General features: G+C 33.5%; 3 protein-coding genes across 7 annotated transcripts; 2 read left to right on the plus strand and 1 right to left on the minus strand.

Annotated features, from left to right (window-relative positions):
• Positions 1 to 2,905: 2,905 nt before the first annotated feature.
• chmp5a (charged multivesicular body protein 5a) lies at positions 2,906 to 11,950 on the plus strand. 3 transcript variants are annotated; one of them, XM_087240990.1, is made up of 8 exons: positions 2,906 to 2,994; positions 4,489 to 4,593; positions 6,452 to 6,498; positions 6,665 to 6,758; positions 7,309 to 7,380; positions 7,512 to 7,620; positions 7,695 to 7,810; positions 10,399 to 11,950. In XM_087240990.1, the coding sequence occupies exons 1-8, from the start codon at positions 2,986 to 2,988 to the stop codon at positions 10,447 to 10,449; spliced, it is 603 nt and encodes a 200-aa protein (XP_087097116.1). In that variant the 5' UTR covers positions 2,906 to 2,985; the 3' UTR covers positions 10,450 to 11,950. The 3 variants fall into 3 exon arrangements, with proteins under 3 accessions (XP_087097116.1, XP_087097117.1, XP_087097115.1); XM_087240991.1 differs by lacking the exon at positions 2,906 to 2,994 and adding an exon at positions 4,230 to 4,367 and having other exon boundaries at positions 4,489 to 4,672; positions 6,427 to 6,498; XM_087240989.1 differs by lacking the exon at positions 2,906 to 2,994 and adding an exon at positions 4,230 to 4,367.
• A 1,709-nt stretch (positions 11,951 to 13,659) lies between these two features.
• Positions 13,660 to 17,908, plus strand: bag1 (BAG cochaperone 1). Its single transcript, NM_001098736.2, has 7 exons — positions 13,660 to 13,768; positions 14,097 to 14,222; positions 14,443 to 14,525; positions 14,612 to 14,725; positions 14,812 to 14,919; positions 15,972 to 16,034; positions 17,196 to 17,908. The coding sequence occupies exons 1-7, from the start codon at positions 13,732 to 13,734 to the stop codon at positions 17,283 to 17,285; spliced, it is 621 nt and encodes a 206-aa protein (NP_001092206.1). The 5' UTR covers positions 13,660 to 13,731; the 3' UTR covers positions 17,286 to 17,908.
• A 1,828-nt stretch (positions 17,909 to 19,736) lies between these two features.
• On the minus strand, positions 19,737 to 22,538 carry myl12.2 (myosin, light chain 12, genome duplicate 2). Of its 3 annotated transcripts, none has more exons than NM_001291711.1 (4): positions 22,438 to 22,538; positions 21,677 to 21,884; positions 20,312 to 20,473; positions 19,737 to 20,181 (listed from the first exon to the last, which is right to left on the minus strand). In NM_001291711.1, the coding sequence occupies exons 2-4, from the start codon at positions 21,858 to 21,860 to the stop codon at positions 20,009 to 20,011; spliced, it is 519 nt and encodes a 172-aa protein (NP_001278640.1). In that variant the 5' UTR covers positions 21,861 to 21,884; positions 22,438 to 22,538; the 3' UTR covers positions 19,737 to 20,008. The 3 variants fall into 3 exon arrangements, with proteins under 3 accessions (NP_001278640.1, XP_087095002.1, NP_001124061.1); XM_087238876.1 differs by having other exon boundaries at positions 22,442 to 22,536; NM_001130589.2 differs by lacking the exon at positions 22,438 to 22,538 and having other exon boundaries at positions 21,677 to 21,913.

Below are 22,538 nucleotides of genomic sequence, written 5' to 3' on the forward strand. Positions count from 1 at the left end.
GTTGCATGTTTTTGTACGGTGGGAGGAAACCGGGAAACCCGGGGGAAACCCACGTGAGCACGGGGAGAAAGTGCAAACTCCGCACAGAAACGTCTACTGGTTTGGTAAAGCCTGGAACCAGAAACATTTTTGCTGTGAGGCAACAGTGCTAAGCACTGGGCCACTGTGTCACCCATCTAGGAAGAAGGAGGAGTTGGGGTGGATGGGGTGATTCCTCAAAACGAAGATACTGGTGGTACGTAACCCAGGGTATTTGTAGTAGCTAAGGAGTCGTCTGATTGGTGCATTAAGAATTGGATGATGCGGATCCAGCCGCTAGCAATCATAACATTTACATTTAGTCATTTAGCAGACGCTTTTATCCAAAGCGACTTACAAATGAGGACAAGGAAGCAATTTACACAACTGTAAGAGCAACAATGAATAAGAGTTGTAGGCAAGTTTCAGGTATGTAAAGTGTAAGAAGCAAAACAGTTGTAATTAATATTTTTTTTTTTTTTGTAATAAAGTTAAGCCACGTGATCCTCTCTCAAGAGTTTACACTTAGCTGATGATTAATTATAAGCTACTTTGGTATGCTGTTTGTATGTAAAAGTTTGTATGTGCATAATATATGTACTGTGTATATTTATGCACTGTGTATGTAAGTGCACTGTTTATATTTATTATGTGTTCAATCAAAAAATGACTTCTGCTGCTTGTTCAAACTACTCATTTAAAATGAGTTGAAACAACCCAATTCTTAAGTTGTTTTTGGGACAACCTAATTGTTGAATCCACTTAAATTTGTGAAAATTATTAGGTTATTTAATTGTTTTGTGTTTGGGACACCATGAAGGAATTGTGTGGAATTCAGCCTCATTGACATTGTAAATATATAGTTGAGTCAGAATTAAAAAGTCAGAATAGCCCCCCTGAATTATTAGCCCCATGAATTATTAGCACCCCTGTTTATTTTTTTCCCCAATTTCTGTTTAACGGAAAGAAGATTTTTTTAACACATTTCTAAACATAACAGTTTAAATACCTCATTTCTAATAACTGATTTATTTTAACTTGGCAATGATGACAGTTAATAATATTTGACTAGATATGTTTCAAGACACTAGTATTCAGCTTAAAGTGACATTTAAAGGCTTGGTTACCTAATTAACTAGGTTAATTAGGTTAATCAGGCAGGTTAGGGTAATTAGGAAAGTTATTGTATAATGATGGTTTGTTCTGTAGGCCTACAGTCAAAAAAATAGCTTAAAGGGGCTAATCATTTCGACCTTAAAATGGATCATAAAAAATTAAAAACGGCTTTTATTCTAGTTGAAATAAAACAAATAAGACTTACTCCAGAGGGAAAAAAAACATTATCAGACATACTGTGAAAATGTCCTTGCTCTGTTATACATTATTTGGGAAATATTTAAAAAAGAAAAAACATTCAAAGGGGGGCTAATAATTCTCAACTGTAAATACACACATGCAGGCATAAAATTGAAAACATGTTTATTTATATTTAGATATAAAATATATAGGTATATAATACAAGTTACATATAAATCCAAATATCTAAAGCAGTTTTGTTTACATGCACTTAACAAAATAATGTTTGTGGTTTGCTCAAACTACTTATTTAAAATAAGCTGCAACACTACAGACTTTGTTTATTTAGGGGCAACTTGATTGTTTTATGTTCAATCAACTAAAATTTGTAAAAACAAGTAAACTGACTTACTTCCTTGATCGATTGTGTGGAACCCAGCATTTTGTACAGTGTGTATGAATGTGCATCACATATACACAATAAATGCATATAAAACACAAACATATATTATGTAAAAGCAAATATTTCTTTAGTTTGCAATTAATCATGATTAATCTTTGCCCAGCTCTGAAATCTATACATTAAATGACAAATATTTGCTCATCTTAAATGCTTTCTGTTGTGATATGAGAGAAGCTGCACTGTACTTTCAGTAATGTGCTTGTACTTTCCTCTATAACAGCAGCTTATGAATGTGTTTTGCTCTCAGCTTGTGGTTTAATGTGCAATTTTCAAAAAGAGTTTCATTCGAAAGCAGATGAAATGAGCTTTCCAATTATCAGCTGTACTTCTCTTGTATAATATTACTTGTATTTGAAAATGATGTGTACTGTCAATAAATTGAACCCAAGAATCAGTGCTGATTTGAGTCATCTTGTGTTCAGAGATGTCAAAAAATCCGTTAAATTACAAAGCTTTCATCCATCATGGCTAAATGACGTGTCCGAGAAATCATAGAAGACAACAAAGAAGATGAGAGAAGCGTAACCATAACAAAGGCAGCATCGCCATGGCAACTTATTGTGCATCTTATAGCTTAATTCAGACAGCAAGACATTCTATTTTTCCACACCTTTGATGTCTGTCAGGATAATGAGAAGAGCTCAGAGAGGACAACGTGGCCATGAGGGCTTAAAATGAATGGTAGTGGCTTTTAGCTTTGATTAAATATTATGGAATTAATACAAGGTAAAGTTATAACATTCAAAACAATAAACACCAAAGCAAATCTGTCCAAATGCACAATTTCATGAGAATTATTTAGCTAAATTCCTCCTTTTGGAGCAGCGTGTGAGTAGTTACATGACCACATGTATTCATTTATTTATTTATTTTTTCTGAAATGTCCCTGGAAGATGTCTTGAATATCTCGTCATGCTTTGTGCAAAGCTTGAAAAGATGCCAGGCTTCAGAAGACAGAAAATCATCTTATTTTCTTTCTTTTCTTTTTTTTTTTACATAGAGCTGTCCAGTAGTGTGTCAGATGATGTGAACATTAACACTTTTCAGAGACAGTTCTTTCAGTACTGTTAAATCTCGTTCTTGGTGAGTCTAATGAAGTGTTGCCGTTGCCATGGTAGATATTAATGGATAAACATAGCGCTACAAGGTCACTCTGAGTGAGCGTGAAACATCTGCTTGCAGGAACAGCTCTAGAGCGAACATACCCAATGGAATCTGTAAGATGCTCAATTACAAATATGTTTTAGTATAAATAGGGTTTAGCGTGCTAATTATGGTTTATTGGTTCTTAGAGTGTCCATTACTTTTTGAGCTTGAATAGTCGGCCAACTTTCTCGGTTGCAGCAGTTTTATTTATTTTCAAAAGCTTCAAGTTTGATGGCAGTGAAGTAAGGATAGATAGACAGACAGACAGACAGACAGACAGACAGACAGACAGACAGACAGACAGACAGACAGACAGACAGACAGACAGACAGACAGACAGACAGACAGACAGACAGATAGATAGATAGATAGATAGATAGATAGATAGATAGATAGATAGATAGATAGATAGATAGATAGATAGATAGATAGATAGATAGATAGATAGATAGATAGATAGATAATTAAATTACACAAGGGGAATAAGAAAATGCTAAACTTTCAGTTATTTTAGGTAAAAAATAGACTTTCATTTTAGCATTTTCTTATTTTGTGCAATTTGTTTAATTATTTACCTGCCTTTATATATAAATTATTGCATATATAAAACATTAAATAAAATAAATAAATAAATAAATAAATAAATTTATATAAAAGTACACAAACTCCTGCATGAAAAATATTTTGATAATTAATAGTGCAGGCAGGTAAATAATTAAACAAATTGCACAAAATAAGAATATATATATATATATATATATATATATATATATATATATATATATATATATATATATATATATATATATATATATATATATACATACATATATATATATATATATATATATATATATATATATATATATATATATATATATATATATAAATATTTTAGATGATTTATTTATAAATGTCTGTTTCATTTTTACACACTTGTTAGCCAAATTTATATATATTTCCACCATGCAAGATTTATTTTCCACCTCATGTAAATTTTCTATGAATGAAAGGAAGGTTAGGGTTAGGGAAAATTTTTAGGAAATCATTTTTAGGAAATTATGTAAGTAAACAAATAAATAGACCAAAAATAAATATTCGTAAGAGCAAGACAACTGTAATTATATATAGTGTTGGAAAGGGACATGGGACAAAACAATTTCATGGAAAAAATAAAAAGAAGAAAGAGGAACACATAAGCATCGAGATTAACAGCATTATTACATTCTTACCAGTGACAAACAAATGGAAAAGAGAACAATCCGCAGCCGTGACTTTTATTATGGTGTGTATTCCACGACCAACCGGAAGAAGCGCGTTGTGGTGGTCGGCATTTAAATACCTCTACAAAGCAAATAAGTGTCATTCCCATATAAATATGAACCGAATTTTCGGTCGGAGCAAACAAGCGGCGTCTCCCAACCTTTCTGACTGCATAGGCAATGTAAGTACCGTGGATTTAAGAATTTATTGCCGAGCATCAGTCGAGCGTCCTGATTGGTGTTTTGATGTCAGACATGGATGTGCTGTGGATGCTGAGTGTTCATTATCCCGTTATTCTGCAGGTGGACACGAGGATTGAGTCAATCGACAAGAAAATAGCGAGAATCGATGCCGAGCTCATGAAGTATAAGGACCAGATGAAGAAGATGAGGGATGGACCCTCAAAAGTGAGCATCAGAAAGTCGAGTTAAATAAAGCAAACATTTTAATAATAAAAACAGGCAGCTTTATAAGTCTGTGATCACTGTTTGTTTTTAATGCATCTTTTACATATTATATAATATTATCATTGTAACGTGTAAATGTTTCTTTAAATTTAAATATTAAGTAGAAAAAATATAAGTTTTAATTTATAAGTATTTAAATTATAAAAACTTCATAAGAGTTTAATTAAATTTATAAGCATAAACAAGTCAATTATAATTATAAGTGATTATGTTTAGATAATTTTGTTTATAAGTATTTACAGTTTTTCTCAGTCGCTTTGGTGCAATTTTTCACTACACTGTTTACATTTGCACAACAGGTCATGCATTTCTCAAAACAATTAGTCATTTGTGCACATCCTAGTAGCAGTTTCTCATTCTTTTCAACAAATTGCGAATGCTTTTGGGCATGCATCAATTGCTTTCATACAACTCTCTGCTGTTTAGAACATTATCATTTGCTTATGTCATGTCAGTCAAAATGAACTAAACTTGTAAATGCTGAATAGTCATTCTATATAAAACAAATAGTCCTCATTTCATTACTTGAGTCATTACATACAAAAATGTTGAACTATGTGTCAAAATCTGTCAAGCAAATTTTTTTAACAAATTTAAATCTTTCTTTTCTTGAAAATGTCTTTAAAATTGAACAATTTGATGAATGATTTACAGACCTGTGTATGTTGTAGGTTCAGTTCTGATATGTACTGCAATATTGTGTACAGTTGTGCACAGGTCTACCCAAAGGAAGTTTATGTTTGTTGTAAATAAGGGTGTATTTATTCTTTTGCACAATGCTGTGAATAAATTAGGATTGCAAAGAGCAAATGCAGTAAAAATGTGAAACATACATATTCAGTGTCTTGTACTCAGATACCTCACTAAATGCAGTGATGTCTAACATTACTGTAGTTTTCAAATGGCAGTGCTAATAGTATCTAGTGCTGTCTTGAGCATTTTCAGGAAGTGTCACCAAAATCTGACTTTTTTGCATTGAAAAAAATGTCCAGAGTAAACTGTCATAATGAAAACATGACTAGGCTATTTGACTATCTTGTTCATAAACAATGGTGTCAGGACTTTTCATTTTAATGACACTGACACTTTGACATGAATACTTGCTTTTGAGGAATAAACTATCCATTTTGAGCATGTGACGCGCTTTTGCAGGTTATCAGCTAGGTTTTGCAGTTTGTACTAATTGTTTTGAGAAAATCCTTAAATGTTGTGCAAAAATGCACTAGTGTTGTGAGAAACGCACCAAAGCGACTGAGAAAAACTGTAATTATTGTACTTTTTTTGTTTGCCAAGTCTCATTTTATATTAGTTTCTTTACTTTTTTCTTAATTTTGACTTACATTTCGTTCAAAAGAATCACTCTTACACATAAATAAAAATACAATAAGTTTGTTTGAATGTGTTTCAGTTAACATCATATTTATGCCAAGAACTAAAAAGTTATATTTTTTTCAAAACATGATGGTCGTGTATATCAGAAAAAATTTCAGAAGGACCCAAAATCCTTAAGTACATCAATAAAGATCTTAAGTTTAAATTGATGGATGACTTTAACTATAATATTGAAATTATGCATTGAATTTTTTTAATTTTTAAAAAAGCCTAGAATATAAAATTAGATTTTGAATTTCACTTAAAACTAAAATATTGTATTTAATCTATCCGTAAGACTGATTCATTTAGTTTAAAATAAATGTAAGGGAAAATTTAGAAACATAGAAATTTATTTTTAAAAATATTTGTATCTCACTGTTAATCGTAAACAGTTGTAAGTATGAGCTGAATGATCTCTTCACAGAATACAGTGAAGCAGAAGGCAATGAGAGTGCTGAAACAGAAGAGAATGTGAGTTTGTTTGGAGACTAATGTGCATTTACAATGTATGAAATGTTTCAATATCAAGAATTGTGTTTTCATTTAACCCTGGAAAAAAATGTTTAAAAAAAACTTGTTTTTAATAATAATGTAAAATAAAATTATTATTCGTTCTTTCTCCACCACTATTTTTCAGGTATGAGGGCCAAAGAGATCAACTTTCTCAACAGTCTTTTAATATGGAACAAGCCAACTATACAATCCAGTCTTTAAGGGACACCAAAACAACAGTAAAGACTTGTTATTTTACATTACATCTGTCATTATTACTGCCAGTATTAGTTTCTGTTTACTTTAAATCACACGCAACCTTTGATTTGCAAAGATCCAGCTTATTTCATGTGATTTCTCTAATAAAATGATTGCATAATAATTTTTTCTTCCATAGTGTTCCCAGCACATCTGACATTTACATTTATTTGATAATGATTTAATAGATTAAAAGCATGCCCATTTTTTGTAAAGATGGTATTTTCTTTATATAATAAATGTTTATTCTGTATATTTTTGTAACTTTCTTAAATGTCATTCTGGAAAAAAAAAACATTTTCAACTACTGAACTAAAAAATGTATTCATTTATAACATAAGACATTGTCTTCTTAAAATAAATAAAATCAAAATTAATTCAAATTCATAAAGTTAATCTGAAAAATAATTACTGGTGTCATTTAAAAAATTTACGAATATTCTAGAAGGAGTCACTTTTTGTGCATACGGGATTCACTATTATTTATTTACTTTAATTGTTAGATTCTCCAGACTTTTTGTACTTTCTTAGGTGGAAGCTATGAAGATTGGAGCAAAAGAAATGAAGAAAGCATACAAACAAGTGAAGATGGATCAGATTGAAGTATGCCCGTCATTTATTTCGAGACTGATATACTGATTTTGATGTAAACTGATTTCCTAAAGTTATATTTTGGATTGATGATCTGCTATAAATAATATACACTTTTCATTACTGCAATGTGTGACTAATAGGACCTGCAGGATCAACTGGAGGACATGATGGAAGAGGCCAACGAAGTACAGGAAGCTCTCAGTCGCAGCTACGGCACACCAGAGATCGACGAGGATGAACTGGAAGCAGGTGTGTGTGTGTGTGGTGTGTGGTGTGTGTGTTGTGTGTTGTGTGTTGTGTGTTCACCTTTTTTTGTGTTTCAGAACTGGATGCTCTGGGAGATGAGTTGCTGCTGGATGATGATAGCTCTTATTTAGACGAAGCCTCATCTGCTCCCTCTATTCCTGAAGGAATGCCCAGTGACACCAAAACTAATAAGGTGCCAACTGCATTGATAAAACTGACCAATCAGTTACCTCACCTCCCTTTAGCAACTGTTGCTAACTCAGGAAACAAAAAAATCTGTGTTATAATATATTTGATCTGTTTTTATACATTTTGGAAATGTAAGTATTACCAATGGGAAAAAGTGATATGTAAAAGATTTAAAGATAAATATGATAGATAACTAGATGGATAATTTAGAAGTCAGGTTTACAGATCTCAGTGCAAACAGAAGAAAGCGATTTTAGGATCAACATTGTTTGTGCACTGCAGGCCAAGATTAAATGACATAACTCACAGGCCTATCTAACTAATCTGAGACAGAAGCTGTGATGCTGCGTGATGATTGTCTTAAAAGCACTAATTAAAAGCAATGGTGCTTTGACTTGTACATCCTTTTGACGTGTACATCCTTTTTGATCTTCTGGATGTTGGAAGTACTTATTAAAGTGTAGGATTAATGTCCATCCTTCAGGAATAATCTTTAATGTTCATCCTCTCCGGAATACTCAAATAAGCGTAAGAAGTATCCTTGACACATGGTTTTATCAGTTTTGTTGTTCAAACAGCATCAAATTGATGAGATTGTATCTTCAAGTTTTGGTGCTTCCTGTACGACTGATGCTCAACTGTTTGAGGGGAGGAGCTTACCGATTGGTCAAGCGTCTTTAGCCCCTTTTACACAGTTACACTGGGCTATGTTCAAGCTGAAACTGGTGTGCAGCGTCAACCGAGAAGGACCGGCACTTCAAACTTGGAAGGAAATAGTCAGACTTTGTTTAATGATTACTCGGGCCAGACGGAATCTGCAGACATTTTTTGCTATTTCTGCGCAGAATGTGGATGTGGAATGATTTTAGGAGTATCCTAACTAAAACCTTAATATATGAAATAAAAATTAATACCTTTTTAACTTGTATTTAATGTTTATATTGCAAATCCAATTAGATCCACTTTGTTTGGTAAACAAATCAGGTATTCTATATAATATATCTACTAAAAGACAGAAAATATTACTTTACAAACTGTATTGTAAATAAATTGTATTAAAAAATTATAATATTCAATAATTATACTGAATTTATTTTTAAAACAGAATAGATATACATTTACACACATTTACTCAAGTAAACAAACAGAATCAATGATAGGCTAAAAATCAGCGGAATTCTGCGCGCGCAGATTATGTGTGAGCCTAATGATCAATAAAACATTATTTTTTCAGTGGAATAAACATTGTATATTTAGATTTCAAATGGACTTTAAAGTCTGCATGAATTGGAAGTTGCTTAGACTTTTATCTCAATATGTTGATGTACTTCGAAACTAAAATGGTGGACAATGGGGCAGGCATCTGTCAGGACAGACAGTTGCTATGGTAGCCCTCAGGTTGACATCAACAGAAAGATCGCCACTTTAAATGCAGAAGCATTTGGTCAAACTCTGATTGAAGATTACCAAAACTAACTTTTTTTTCAATTAATGAACTTGCATGGATTTATTATTAATTTTAAACATAACAATATTAGCTAGCAAAATAATCATTATAAATTTTGATTTAACGCTGACTTTAAACATGTACAGTGTTTTTATTAATTTGATCAAACTCCTAAAATTCTCCAAAAGAACACGAAGACTGGCTTCCTGAGCTGCTATAGTTTAACTTTTGCATCATCAGAACAGAGTGTTCAATGCTCCGCCGTTTCCATTTCAAAAACATTTTGAAACATTTTTTCACGACCGAATTCAGCCCCGTTAAATTGTCATAAAATCACCTGAATGACCTCACAGGTAAATTTAAAATGTGCTGTTTAAACACAGCAGAATAATGTACATTTACAGGCAATATTACAACTTCTCATTCTGGAAACCTACTAGAATATCTTTTCTGTTTTTTTTTTATTCTTTTTTTATTAAACATTTTGGTTTTGAACAAAGCCCGGGATCCACCCAACAAAAACTGTCAAATATAATAAAAACAGTAATATTGTAATAATGAGTACAAAATCAGGATTGAAACATAAATGATACAGTCTCTCTCATATTTAACTAAAATTGTACAGTTTTTTTACTGGCACCATTAATTTTGGCTGTGGTGTATTCCAAACTAATAATGTCCAGTAGATAGAGCCTCCAGGATAGATCAGTTGGAGCAGATGGATCCAGCCATAGTTTCAGGATTGTTTTTTTTTTTTTTTTTTTTTGCAGCAGCAGCAGCAGCAGCAGCAGTCAGAACAACTGACATAATCTTTCTTTGGTTGATGTATAAGGAGAGTGAGGAATTGTCCAGCATGAGAAAAAGCAATGGGTCTCATTGGATCAGGGTTTCCATTAGTTCTGATAGAAAGTCTCGTACTTTGGTCCAGAATTATGCAATTTGGGAACATTTCCAGAACATATGTATATAAGTTCCTTTTTTTGGTATTTTTAAAAAGAGACGGATCGCACATGATCTCTTTACAGTAGTTTACTGGAAAGTCTGTGCATGTGAAAAGGGCTATTGTGAAATCATATTGATTATCATTTGGTATAATACATGTTTTTGTGATATGTTCAATGCATATTTGTGTTGATCTGTCTTAGGATGGCGTTCTGGTGGATGAGTTTGGCCTGCCACAGATCCCTGCTACATAAGAATCTGTTCTCAGAGGAGTTTTTTTTTTTTTTTTTTTGGTATGGTGGAAGAAGTGTTTTTGTGTTGGTGTTTAAGTTTTCTTGCATTCATTACCCAGTCTAGCACATGGCTTTGTAACTATAATGTGTTGAACATAATATTCTAAGTTTATTTAGAATTCAACATTCAATTTTGCAGTCACTTTTAGTTTTTAGTTATCCAAAAAAGGCTCATTGCATGTGGGTCAAAGACAAAAGGCAAGGCAAGGCAAGGCTAGTGTATTTATATAGCACATTTCATACACAGTGGTAATTCAAAGTGCTTTACATAAACAAGAATAAAAGAAATAAGTATAAGAAATAAAAACAGCAAAGAATAAAAGTAATTAAGAACAAGGAATAAAAAGAAAAGAAAGACATAATAGTGTGATCTGTCAGACATGGCACAGTGCTCATTAAGTAAAGGGGTTTAAAAGCATCAGAATAAAAAAGGCAATTAGGATACTTACAACAAGAGTCATTCTATGGCTTTATTTATGAACATAACTTGCCAACAGATTAAAAAAAATAACTTAATGTTATTAACCCTGCTTGAGTTTCCTTCCGCTGAACACAAAAATGCTGATAACCTATAGACTGTTGTTTTAGGACACAAAAATAATATGGAAATTAATGCGTACTTCCAGTTGGTAGAAGTAGAAATATTTCTGCTTGTGTTTAACAAAAAAATAATAATAATTTGTATAGGTTTGGAACAAGTAAAAGTTGGAAAAATTAGTGGGGTGGGGGGTGGGGGACCAATGAATGGTCAAAATAATTATGCTGTTTCATTTTTCCATAAATATATCTGCTATGCTGAATGATGATGGAACATTATTTCGACACTTTATTTTCCCAAAACATTATTTGAACCATTAAAACAGACACTTACATTAAACTTTCATTTTCTATGTACCTGTACATAAAATGACTTTAGTAGATTTAATTTAACTAATTTAAAATAGGACTCTTTTAACTGTATATCTTTATTAATCGTATTTTTGGGTCACCAACTATGAATTGCCTCATTTTGGGGCTTAAGAACACTACAAAGAACTGTGGAAATTTAATAAAACACCACAACTTTTTTTGGAGTAAGGATTTTATTTTCAAACATCTTACTCTTGTTTAATGTTGTTAATAACAAATAAGCTCATTTTGTATTGTAGCAGGGTCTCATTTGAAATTTACATTTGTCATGTGAAATAAAATCTGTGTCCTTGTCAGGAGTAAATATGTCTTTACTCTAGAGCTTGTTGACATGTTGAACATTATTGTTGACGCAAAACCAAGTTTTTCAGCTCAGTTCTGGGTTGCATGAATGAAGAACCTGCTTGAAGCGGCACTGTACAGCAGTGTAGTACAAATAATGCTTGACGTATTACTTGGTCATGTTTTTTAACCCCATTAACACATCAAGATCTGAAATGTGAAATGCATCATTGGAGTCCGAGATGCAATAAAGTGTTTTTTTAAGAGCAGAGCATTTTTGTGTAATCATTGGGCTGTTCATCATGATACAATAACAGACATCAGAAAAAAGAGTTTTATTAAATGTCACAGGAACTAAATGTATTACATAGGCACATTACAACAGCTGCCAGACAAATGAAAAATATGTTACACTAATTTTAGTGCATTCAAAAAAATCTTCTTTTTTTTATAAGTTTGTTCCAAATGTTTTATGGAAAATAATTTATAAAATGGAAGAAATTTAATAAGCAAACTACCCACCTTTTCGTGGTAATTATAATAGAAAAACAAAAATTAACAGCAAAATCCTAAATCCTTTCAATTGTATGCTAAAAACATTTCAAAATATTAAATATTCATAAACAAGTCATAAGGTATCAACCTAGATAAAAGAAATTACATATTACATAAATTACATAAATATACAGGCCCATAGCCTGGTGAAAGGGGCGGTTCCTTTGCTAAAAAAGTGGACCTTTTTACAGTTATTCACCTTATTTTCTATTTAACTACAAAGTTAAGTATTACCGCATTTCAGTGACATTTTTGGATTTTTGGATTAGCTTTTTATTTTTGGATTAGCTTGTCAGGTGCAACCACACTTTTTAATGTACCAAAATTTTTAAAGATTTAGATGAAAGGAATATGAAAAAAACTTATTTAAAAAAGAAATCTGCTAAAGTTTTAAATTAAAAACTACATATCAAGGCTAAGTAGCCTGTGTTGTCATTTATTTAGCAAATAGCAAACTGGCCAGAACATTAGCATCACTACTAATAAAAAAAACTATACATAATGATATTAATAATAGTAACAATGTAGAACTTCCCAATTTTCTAGCCACCCTTGTAAAATAGTATACAATATTTGGAAATTCATTGAGAAGAACAATAGTCTAATTCGTATTAAAATGAACTTTTATAAGCCTAAAAATCTACTTTTGGTGCTTCATGCCTTTTTGTTGGTCACTTTTTCTTTCAAGAATTCAGATTTAGACAAAGTTATTTGTAAAATGTTTTCCCTATTTTAAAACAATGCAGTAGGTCAGTAGTGAAAGATGACTTAATTAATACCAGATACTTGGTCTCAAAGCCTTCTTTGATGAGTTATTTTCACAATTTATGATGGTATAGCAGTCCAAATTTGTCCAAATAAGACACATGAGCTAGGGACAAATTCTGAACCTTGTCAGTGGGGGGTGGGTCTTTCAAACCAGGCTATGGGCCTGGACAACAATACTATGTACTGTAAATAAATTAATATATACTATACTACAATAAGTTTTATAATAATTGGAAAGTCTTAAGTATATTTAATTTTATATGTATATAAACACACATAACCACACACACTTAAGACCTTCCAATAAACATGACGCTTATAATATTTAATACTTCCAAACTCTTTGTATAAACTTCACATGTATGACGAACATTATGCAACATATATACAATTGTACATTAGAGGGTTGTTTATACATATAAAATGTTTATATACTTTAATATATATAAATTATTAACTGCGTTTTGACTCATAGAAATCGCAAAACTATGTCAATAATACATATAATACTCCATTGCCCTTTTAAACTAAAGAAACAATGTTTTTGACAGAAAGCTTACATTTGTGAATATGAATTTTTGCATGTACGTTAATATATAATATTTATTATGCAGGCCAAAGGAGAGTAGGATGATATGAAGAAAATGGGCGTGACGCACACGATCGTCACTTCCGGTTGCACATGTACACACTGCAAAGTTGTGAAGCGCTAGCTAACAGTGTGCCGATATGGCGGAGAATGCCTTGACAGTGACAGTTGCTTATGGTAAATATGACAGACCTGCTTTCATATTTCAAAAAATGGATCGAAAATAAACGCGATCACTATTTAAATCGATGTTAGCTTGATGCGGTTCGACAGTGTTGAAGCTAGCTATCAATGAATGATATGAACATCACTCCACCACAGCTATTTTTCTATTAGCATAACTTAACTTACATATACAGGTTATGGTTATATATTGGAGTCGTCAGGTTAACTGCAACTTGTTGTTGAGGGGGGGACCTACAGTACAGTGCAAGTTAGCTTTCTGAATTATTCTGAGCAATAATTAATCTAACGATAATCATAATATTGAATGTTCTTGTCTCAGGCACAACCAAACACAGCATCACTTTAACAGGTCAAGATGGACATGAACCACTGTTGAAGGATTTGTGTGAGGCGCTGACAGAAGCCACCGGAGTACCAGCACCATCCCAGAAAATCATATTTAAAGGTAATACAGCAACATATATGCTCTGTTTAATGTTTCTGGGTTCTTGGGTTCCAAGTACTCACCGGCCACCTATGTTGGGTATAAACTACTGTAATTATCGTGAGCTGAATGAAACACCACAGTGTTTGGAATAAATAATTCTAATCTGAACTGCAGTAGTCTATGGGGAAATGCAATAATAACTATCCTCAATGATAACTTGATGTGGTTCTTTCTGTAGGGAAGTCATTAAAGGAAATGGAAGAGCCGCTGTCTGGCTTTGGAATAAAGCAGGGTTGTAAAATGATGATGATTGGAAAAAGGGTAAGATGTGTGCTGTGTTGTTGTTATTTTTTTTTTTTTTGAAGATATATCTGTTCAGAGACTGACAAGCTGCTTCATTTCTACAGAACAGCCCCGAGGAGGAAGTTGAACTAAAAAAACTTAAAGATATTGAAAAGTCAGTGGAACAAACCGCTAAGAAGCTTGAGAAGGTGGACGGTGAACTCACTGGACTGAAGAACGTACGTGCGACATCACTATACCTGTTGTATAAGGCTAGGCACAATAGGCATTCTCATCATTTAATTCATACTGAAATGATTTTCAGGGTTTTCTTGCGAAGGAGTTGCAGGCTGAGGCGCTAAACAAACTGGACCAAAGAGTGAAAGTTGCTGCCGAACAGTTCATGAAGATCCTTGAGGAAATAGATGGAATGGTAATTGATTATTTGTTTGTTTTTTTTAGGTCATATTACTTCACTAAAAGTTTGACCTTGCACAATTGACTGCAATCTCATACATTTTTGAGGTCATCACCCACATCTCAAAATCCAATCAGTAAACAATCAATAGAACCAAGTGGTTGCACTGGATGTACATCACAAGACAGATGAAAGGATCTGTTGCTACTTTTGTTTCTTTGAAAACTGTTTAGTATTTATGTACACACACACACACACACACTCACCGGCCACTTTATTAGGTACAGTACACCTGTCCAAATGCTAGTTATTACAAATTCTAATCAGCCAATAACATGGCAGCAACTCAGTACATTTAGGCATGTCAACATGGTCAAGACGGTCTGCTGCAGTTCAAACTAAGCTTAAAAATAAGGAAGAAAGAGATGTTGGTGCCAGACAGGCTGGTCTGAGTATTTCAGAAACTGCTGATCTACTGGGATTTTCATGCACAACCGTCTCTAGGGTTTACAGAGAATGGGCAGAAAAAGAGAAAATATCCAGTGAGCCTTGTAGACGCCAGAGGTCAGTAGAGAATGGCCAGACTGGGTCCAGCTAATAGGAAGGCAACAGTAACTCAAATAACCACTCATTTCAACCAAGATATGCAGAAGAGCATCTCTGAACACACAACACATCCAACCTACAGCAGGGCTACAGCAGCATAAGACCACACCGGTTACCACTCCTGTCAGCTCAGAACAGGAAACTGAGGCTACAATTCACACAGACTGGCAAAAATTAGACAATAAAGTTTTGGAAAAACGTTGCCTGGTCTGATGAGTCCCGATTTCTGCTGCAACATTCAGATGGTACGGTCAGAACTTGGCATCAACAACATGAAAGCATGGATCCATCTTGCCTTGTTCAAGCTGGTGGTGGTGTTGAAATGAGTGGGGGATATTTTCTTGGCACACTTTGGACCCATTAGTACCAATTGGGCATCGTGTCAACACCACCGCCTACCTGATATAATATTAATCTTGTTACTTATGCACTGTATTTATAAACACTTGCATTTTCCACAGAGCTTGCCTGAGAGTTTTAGCGATTGCAGGATGAAGAAAAAAGGACTTGTAAAAACTGTTCAGGTAAATCTATGACATTTACATTAGGCTAGAATTAATTAGACACTTTTGATATTTAACATACACATGACTATGGACACCAGTTTTGTGCTTTGCCATGGGATATTTTTATGTAACTGACTCTAAAACTCTAAAACAAATTGTGATTTGTTTAATCATTTAAATTTCAGAAAAGAATGCAGAATTGTAATATAACTCAGAATTCAGATCTTGATTTTTTTTACTTTGCAACTCTGAATTTACAGATAATCAGAACAATAAAAGTGAATTCTAAAATGCGAGATATCAAACTCAACTCAAAATCCAGTTATTGTTATCACTTGCAATTTTTCAGTTTCAGTCCTGCAGTTAACTTTCTAAAGCTCATAATTGGGAACATTTGTGATATAAATGAGAAAAGTCAGTTACTGGTCCCACAATAGATAACGCATGATTCACCAATCTGATTTCCAAAGCTGCGGTCACACTGGAGTTTGAGCATGCAAAATTCTGTGGTACGGCGCTGTGAAATAGGCGGGATTAAACAAGATGATTAGAAATTTTAAAAAAGCGAGCGATTAGTCCATATTTAAAATTTTTGTACAGAGTGGTCATGTTTTGATCCTCGATTGGTCTCACGCAGTCAAGTGATGCGATTTCGCAGGTAAGAGTTCACCAAGCTTGAACTTTCCAACGCAGCAAATTGTGAAACTTGATGCACCACCAGCTTGTGTTTCCGGTCTGATGCATTCGCGTGCGTATGAATAGAAGTCTATGGGGAGAAAAGTCCACTGACCGCAGCTTTACCCTTATTATCTTAATCTTAAAGAATCCCCTCTCCCACCTCTACACCTCCCTCTTTTTTCTAGATAGGGCAGCTGGCAGCCCAGTGGTTAACACTGTTACCTCACAGAAAGAATGTCACTGGTTTAAAGTCCTTACTAGAACAGTCGACATTTCTGTGCAGAGTTTGCATGTTCTCTCGATGTTTGCAAAGGTTTCCAGGTTACCTCTCACAGTGGCACTATAGATGAGCTATAGAGAGCTCGAAGTTCTTATAAGCTCAGGGCTCTCTCCCGGGACATCATGCCAAACACGCTTTATAATCAATCATCAGCTAAGTGTGAACTCTTGAAACATTTGTTTTCAGATCTAAACATTGTTCTCTTTTTTTTTTATGTTCAGGGGTACTTAGCGCAGTGTGACAAAGTTGAAGCTGGAATATCAGATCACCTGGCCAAGATTCAGACTAAAAACTTAGCCTTAGCAGAGTGATGGTGAATAAAGACCGGAGGCATCAGCAGTAAATGTTGCTGCTCTGTGGGCGACTGAAAATCCTCACTGAGAGCTTTGGCACTGGAGGTGGTCCTGCAGTTCATCTAAACCCCATGACCCACACATGCACCTCTCATACAGAGAACAACGGCGGCATTTCAGACATTTTCTTATCAGTTTAGATTTTTCATGGTAAATGTTAGAAATACCCATGGCTTATGACAGGTTTAATGACGGAAAAGTTTCAAAAATCTGAAGCCTTTTAACTTTGTTACCTAGCCTAAGTTTGACAGATATTTGGATTCATAGTCGTATTACTTTGGTCAAATGGAAAAAAAAAGATTAATAATGGTGCTGGAAGAATGTCCTTTCATGTGATTTCATTAAATGATGTAATTCAATACATAACTCAACCTGGTGTGAAACTTTTAGATTAAAAAAGTTATTCTATTTATTGAAAGGGTGGAATTGTTCAAAGCAAAGGAGTGTAGCTTGATAGTCCTTGTTTTGTTTTATCATTATTAAATCTCAGGGTGCTTCAAACCACTGGTGGTTTTCTCCATCGATTTATGTCTCCAATGTTGTTCTGAAGTTAATGAGAGAAATTAAACATTTGAAGACAGCTTTTGGTGGTTTCTTTTTTTTTTAAACTTTGCCTTACTTTTTAGTGTTTATTAAACGATATAAGGTTATGAGTAAAAGATTAGTTTTTCTTGGTTTAAAGATATCTATTTTTAATGCTCTCCTAGACAAGCTACCGTAAATAAAACAAATGTTTAATCACAAAATGTTTTCCAACAACAAAATAAGTAAATTTCTCAATTTTCATTCTAGAAATTATCTCAGATCATCCTGTTCAAAAGGCTTTAACTCCCTTCTTCTCAAAGTGAAAAGATGAAGGTCAAACAAGTCACTACTGGCACAAATTAAAACAGACGAAAGATTAAGAAAACAATGTGCAGGATCTGGGCGTCTGAAACATGAAGCAAGATTAGCAACGCAAACTTTCTGCAATGTTATATTTTGATTTAGGTGCTAATTTGTGTTAATTTGTAAGTTATAATTTGACAGTTTAGGGGTTGGTTTAGAGGCATGCCTACTTTTAAAAATCATGTTTTGTGCAGTCATATGAATTCATACAAATGAGTCACTTTTCTGACAGTATGTAAAAGAGTTTATAGTTAAGAGCCAGTTAGGTTTAAACAAATTTCTGGTTTTAGGTAGGTAGCACAGCTTCAATTGATATTTGTTGCCATGGTATCTGCATGGCCAACCTGCTCTGGGGCAGGTTATGTTTTGGTTTAGAGATCACAAATCAAAGTTCCACCAATCAACTTGTGACCAAAGTGACATCAACATTTCATGTTCATGAAAAACAACTCTTAGTGTGCTTTATTAAGTATTTTCCTCTCCATATACACCTCATGCCTTCTGATAAGCACTCCAAACTTTTTGGAAAACATTCTGTGATTCTGAGAGTGTTCCACACGGGTGAGTGGGTTTGACAAACCATCTGTAGGAGACACATTTCCTCTCAGCATGGTTGGAGGGTGGAACAAGAAAAAAATAATTTAAAAATTCCAGCATTTATATACTGCTACTCTCTTATGAGTTGAAGTGCTTATTTTTTCCTAATTTCTAAGTTGCTTTGGATAAAAGTCTGCTAAACGAATAAATGTAAATGCACTAAAGCCACTCACCCACTTTCTCTTACTCAAAATTAAGTCTCTTTACAGTAACAGGATCAGATTTTAGCTAATATTTATAGTTATTTTTATGCTTTATTAAATCTGTAATCGTTACACAAGCAATCTTAGATAATCAAATTATTTAAATGTAAATATACAGATATGTGCACTGATAAAATAAGCATCATGTTTTTAATCAACAAAAACGACGATATGAGCTTAGATTAGAATTTTTGTAAGCCTAAATTTAAACAACTAACTTCACTCTCATTAATAAAGCAATGTGTTTCCTTTCAGCTGTTGTCCTTCATGAACAGCTCTTTTCATCATGCTGTATTAAATGCTGCTCACTGTGATGTTCTGATTTTATGAGCAATCCCTCCATGATCTCAGGATTAAAGGACAAGTTTATAGGAAAAGTTAACGAACAGCCTCATGGTACCAACAAGACCTGTTTACACTGGTTTGGTTGTGTTAACTCAAGATCCATCCTAAAATCTAGAGTTTGTTCTTTCACCCTCATGGTACAAACCCTGGAGGCATTTTCATCTGCAGAATGAACAAATGAGAATCATGCTTGTGACAACACAAATATTAAGACTGAAGGGCAACTTTTGAAGAGGGTATTTTTTTTCATAAGGGCAGTTATTGTCATGTCCTATGAAATACATGTAAATGGGTTATAGAAATCCATTATTCAAGAGTCAGAGCAGTACTGAATATCAATATTTCTGAAAGGAGTGTGTAAACTTATACCCAGAACTGTATTCAGTAACTTTTTTAATAATTCCAGGATTTATTTCTCAACATTTACACACCAGAACATCATTCGTTTGACTTCACCACAGATTACATGTCTTTATGCTTTTCACAGCTATGTACAAATCTACTAAGACTGTTTAGGAGAAGGTCCAGTTGCCTTGCTGATGTTCCCTTTTGCACTACCCCATGAGCGTAGGGGGAAAAAGAGACAATTAGACATGTTGTAGTGTGACAGTGTCATTTTCATTAGTTTCAGCAGTGTTTGGCCTCATCCTAATCGTCCTTGTCTTTAGCGCCGTGCTTCAGGATGCGTGTGAATTCCACATAGTTGAAGTTTCCTTTCTTGTCAATAGGAGCCTCTCGAAAGAGCTCGTCTACTTCTTCATCTGTAAATCTGTCTCCCATAGTGGTCAAGAGCTCCCTCAGATAGTCCTCCTGAATAAAACCTGGGTGAAATGAGGCACACTGGTTATATCAATGTTCAAATTCAATATATACCAAATTAAATAGATATTTTCAACAATTTCAGTGAAAAGGACAATTTTGTGAAACACCAGTGTTTTAATTCATGCTTACCTGTCCCCTCCTCGTCAAAACAAGCAAAGGCATTTTTGATAACATCCTCAGGGTCTGTGCCATTGAGTTTCTCTCCAAACATTGTGAGGAACATAGTGAAGTTGATGGGACCAGGGGCTTCATTCATCATCGCCTCCAGATATTCATCTGTGGGGTTCTTACCTGCCAATAAGATAACTTGTTAAAACCCTCTGGTAGAAACCAGACAAAACCATTTGATATCTATCTGATTAAATCATTTCAAATACTAAAAACATGTTGTATTTTTTAGCCCTGAGAGCAGCTAAAAAAAAAAACTTGTTTTATGTATTGATTAGCACAAGGATGAATTGTAACTTTGCTATTATATAGTTTAGAATTTATTATGTGTAAGTAACTTATTTTCTTCGTGTTACTTAGATACGAGCAGATTTAAACTTTTGAATTTGATAAATCAAGAGTTATTTTGTTGTTTGTGGAGATTAAGTTAAAAAAAATCTATTACAAAATATATATATATATATATATATATATATATATCCATTTCTCAGTGAATATAGACAATGAATACATTTAAACAAAACAGTGTTTAAGTTTATATTTGGTCACCAAACAAAAAGAAAGAAACTACATTTAAATTTAAATGACAATGCAAAATAAAAAATATAAAAAAATCACAAACTACAAAATTTCAAAAAGGTTTTATGTTTATTTTTCTCTTAGTAATATTTTCCCTAACATCTTAATTTGGGTGAACTATTTTAGGACTGAGTTGTTAAATCAGCTTTAGTTTTGGCTTTGGTACTGACTACTCTAATGTATATGGACAACTGTATAATTGCAAAGCATACTATAGAAAATATTAATTTAAAAGAAAGTCTTTAAAAGATATCTGTGTGGGGTCTACTCTGTTTATTTTTTGTACTTGGTGTATTTTTATTCATCATTGTAATATATATTTATCAATTCCCCAATTTTCAATGTATGCTAGTTGGATTTATTGTTTGGTATTGATCTGATTAGGGCTTTTAACCCAGAAATAAATAATGTCAAGAAAAGGAAAGAAAAAAAAATGACCATGCTTTATTTCTACTTTATATGAAACATTTATGTTAATACTGTAATACTGCTTACAGTGTATACACTATTTAGATCTATAACAGAACTACAGTTACCAAAACTAAGTAAAATAAAATACTTGTGGAAGAATTATTACTGATAAATCCCATTTATAATACAGTAGCAGACCTGAAGCAGAAAATAATATTTTAGTTACCACTAAATGACAAAAAGTGCAAGTGATTTTGTGATGGAAGATGGAAAGGGATGTTGAATAGAAATAAAAAACAATGTCATTTAGCATTGCTAACTCTACACTGTCTTTACCTAAGGATGCCAACATATCATGCAGATCCTCCTTATCAATGAAGCCATCGCGGTTCTGGTCGATCATGTTGAAAGCTTCCTTGAACTCCTGGATCTGCGACTGGTCGAACATGGCAAACACGTTTGACGTGGCCCGCTGGGGGCGCTTTTTGGTGGTCTTTCCCTTAGCCCTTTTGCTAGACATTTTGACAATTCTGTGATATTAAAACTGAAATAAAAAGAGACATGATTGTTGTTAACACTGCGAAAAACGTTAGACACGATTAAGCGGTAACGTTATACAAAAAGAACGACGAAAACTCAATTAGAAAACATGTCACAGCCGTGGCTTTTACGTTATTTAAAACAACTTTCTTTTAATATAAACACACCACAGTGCCTGTGTTATGGGTTTGTTTGGCTAACTGAGTTAACATTAGCAAGTCAGCTAACTAGATGTCAACGGAGCACTTCAGTGCTTTAAAGCTTGTCATGGTTATTGAGATAATAACGTTGCAAAATTTCAGTGCGGTCGTCCACATTGAAACACGGTGGCTTTGTAAAAACACTAATGAACAAGAATGATTAAGAAGAAGCAGAACACAATTACTACTAAGCTAGCAAGCAACAGAGATGATTGTTGTCATCAGTAACGTTAACGTTAGTCTGCCTTGTGTACAAATAAATGCTGACGTTATATCTATAATAACAAATACAACACATAAAACATTTCTAACTAAACTTAGAATACGGACGCTGTAAATATAGAAAAGTGCACATACCTACTGCTGTATAAAAAAGGGCAGGAAACCCAAACAATGTTTGCCACGCTGGTCACTGAAGCCCACCACGGACGGCACCCCTCTGTTGATTAGTGGAATGG

This window comes from Danio rerio, chromosome 2 (assembly GCF_052040795.2).
Source record: "Danio rerio strain M-AB ecotype USA chromosome 2, GRCz13ab, whole genome shotgun sequence".
Taxonomy (NCBI): domain Eukaryota; kingdom Metazoa; phylum Chordata; class Actinopteri; order Cypriniformes; family Danionidae; genus Danio; species Danio rerio.